We start from the raw sequence: 2,710 nt of genomic DNA, 5'->3' as shown, positions 1-2,710 counted from the left end.
TCAACTCAGGAGGTGATCCTGATCAAGAATATATATACTTTATAGGGTCGGAGATGTCTCCTTCACTGCGTTGCACACTTTTGACCAAAATTATAATACCCTCTGCAAGGGTATAAAAACGACGAATGGATGCTGGCAGTGCTGATTATGAACCAAAGAAATATTATTTTTGAAAGTTTAAAGGCAGGACTGAAAATTATCAATATTTTATTGTTACTCATTTCATTTAAAAACATCACAAATAATATTCTTTTTAATCTAGTCCACAAAGCGTCTAAAAGTTATTCAAATCGGAAAACAATAATACTTTATAACTTTATTACTACTGACATGAGTAATTTTAAAAACCAAAACAATGTTAAAATCCCAGTAGTCTTTTAAGAACAAAAGTCTAATAATTTCAGTTTCAGTTCCAGATTAAATGTAAATAAAATATTTTATTTAATAAAAGCCTGGTACCGAAATGGTTATTATAAAAAAAAGAAGTAAAGATATTAAGCCACAATCGAGATGAACAAACGATGAACCTTTAAAGTAAAAAAATATTTGTAACTATAAATGAACATTTATTAAGATATAATAATATATGTTTTATTCAGGATCACGGATTTTTGAACTTCGATCTACATTATTTTATATTTGTGATAGTGTCGAGCTTGGCTCAGCAATTTAGTCGAAGTTTTTAGCTCAGCAAATATGTCAAATAATCCATGCAATACAATCCATTGTTGCTTTATTGATTTTTGGCCTGACTCTCCAGAAGTTTTCGGGTTTGAGCTTCACGCCTCTGCTTGGCCACCTCGAAGGCCGTGATCTGCTTCCGGGGACGCGGTCCGGCCTTGGTGCGGTACCGCTGCTGGCGCACGAAGAGCGGCCTGCGCTGGTTGAGCCACCAGCCGAAGTCCGGCGGAATCCGGCCGAACTTGCTGACCAAGTTCCGGTGCCGTTGGATGTCCTCGCGCCTCTCCAGCCACTTCCGGCCGTACTCCCAGCCGAGCAGCCAGCCCATAACGGGCTGCTTCTCCTCGCACAGCTCCGGAATGGGGTCCGGTCGTTCTGCCGGCGGGAGGATCGCTGCCCCGTGATCCCTGGCCGGAATGAGCGGCGAACGGCTCCAGGTTTTGACTTTCGAAATCATACTCGTGTGTAAGTGTCTGCTCTTTTCACTTGTTGTCGTGTCGGTGGTGTCTGGTTTTCGACTGAGCCTGGCTGAGACTGGAGTCTCTTACTTGATGTGTCAGGGCCAACTCTTCATTTAAGGAAAGCCATTGGCGAACTGAAAACAATTTCTTGTCTTTGTATTGGTTGGTTCGTTTAGAGGGACTAATTGTAAAGTTACTTTAATAATGGTATTAATCTGTCACTTGTGCATTAATAATTATAAGCTAGTTCTAGCACTCCATGGATCAATCCACAAGTCAGACATTTCTGGTAGCACTGGCTTCCACAACAGTTAGATCATTTAAATAGTTGTTGTCGGCTGAAAAATTTTAGCATTTTGGTTAAAAAAGGTTATAACTACGTACTGGAATACGTAACATTTACTGTTGATAGCACTTACATTTCGGAAAATTCAACCGACATTTATCGATTGGAGCATTTTCTGAGCAATTTTTGTTGTGTAAAGGTTATTTCAACAAACACAAAAACAATTATACCTTTAGAACACCTTACCTTTTCTTTTAAGTTGTATAATTTTCCAGAAAAAAACTTTGTAGGCTTTATGACATATATAACTGTTCGACATTCTATATGTACAAAGATAGCTAGGAAAAATCTTTTGGTAAAATGTAAGCAATAAAATATTAAATATTATGTTGTTTTTTTTTTATTTTACGCATTTGTAAAAAAATTTTAAATAGAACGCCTGAAAAATATATTTCATTGTCAATTAACATATTTTTTAGAGATTTTTGGATGTGATCCATAAAAAATTCTTGTAAGCATTTATATTAGAAAACAGGACAAGTCAATAATTAGAAATAAACCTAATCAGGACTGCATCAGTTGTTGTCTAGTCTTATTTAGTCTGCGCTTCTCAAGCCAACTGCTGTAGTCGGGTGGAATAAAGTTGGCGGCTTTCTTTATCTTTTTCTGTGTTTTCTTCTCATGAGAATTACGCTCATCCAGCCACTGTCGACCATAGTGCCACGATAGAATCAGGCCCATTTGGGGCTCCTCCTGCTCGTAAGTTGGTGTAAATGAATTGTGCCTGACATTTTTCTCGGCCAGCTCACTTTCTGGTCGGATTATCTTTGCGGGCACCCAGTAGTTCTTCTTTACCATGCTGTTGCTTTATCGTAGGAGCTTAAAAAATATAACTCATCCTACATAATATTTATATCTCGCTTAAAACTATTTAGCTCGATGGGAAACTCAAGGATGGAATGATTTCGGGCTTAACAATGTTTCATAACAGCTTTGAATTTTCTTTTTAACGATGTTAAAAGTATATACATATACATATTCTTGATCAGAACCGCCAAGATGGCAAGATTATTTTATATTTACCTACAGAGAATGTATGAGAAGAGACTACAGTGTATAGCCGCTAAATTGAAGATCTGCTATGGTAGTTCGTATTTTTTAAAAGTCGATTGGTTCAGGAGAAATTGCGGTTGAGGTGAAGATAATTTGATTTAAAATACCCGTATGATTTGGTTTTTTCACAATCTATTCTTAAATACACGTTTAAAAGGTAATTCAAGTT

General features: G+C 37.0%; 2 protein-coding genes across 2 annotated transcripts; both read right to left on the bottom strand.

Moving 5' to 3' along the window:
• Positions 1 to 631: 631 nt before the first annotated feature.
• Positions 632 to 1,178, bottom strand: LOC108040093. Its single transcript, XM_017117334.2, has one exon. It carries the CDS (start codon positions 1,136 to 1,138, stop codon positions 734 to 736), a length of 405 nt encoding a protein of 134 aa, XP_016972823.1. The 5' UTR covers positions 1,139 to 1,178; the 3' UTR covers positions 632 to 733.
• Positions 1,179 to 1,992: 814 nt separating this feature from the next.
• LOC108040094 lies at positions 1,993 to 2,349 on the bottom strand. Its single transcript, XM_017117335.2, has one exon. It carries the CDS (start codon positions 2,284 to 2,286, stop codon positions 1,993 to 1,995), a length of 294 nt encoding a protein of 97 aa, XP_016972824.1. The 5' UTR covers positions 2,287 to 2,349.
• Positions 2,350 to 2,710: the final 361 nt, after the last annotated feature.

The sequence above is a fragment of the Drosophila rhopaloa genome, unplaced genomic scaffold (assembly GCF_018152115.1).
Source record: "Drosophila rhopaloa isolate 14029-0021.01 unplaced genomic scaffold, ASM1815211v1 contig_155, whole genome shotgun sequence".
NCBI classification, from domain to species: domain Eukaryota; kingdom Metazoa; phylum Arthropoda; class Insecta; order Diptera; family Drosophilidae; genus Drosophila; species Drosophila rhopaloa.
Note: the sequence above shows the minus strand (reverse complement) of the source record. Positions and strands in the feature narration are given on the sequence as shown.

Bases quoted from the DNA above. Each gene is read 5' to 3' on its own strand.
- LOC108040093 (XM_017117334.2), bottom strand. From the start codon at position 1,138: ATGATTTCGAAAGTCAAAACCTGGAGCCGTTCGCCGCTCATTCCGGCC.
- LOC108040094 (XM_017117335.2), bottom strand. From the start codon at position 2,286: ATGGTAAAGAAGAACTACTGGGTGCCCGCAAAGATAATCCGACCAGAA.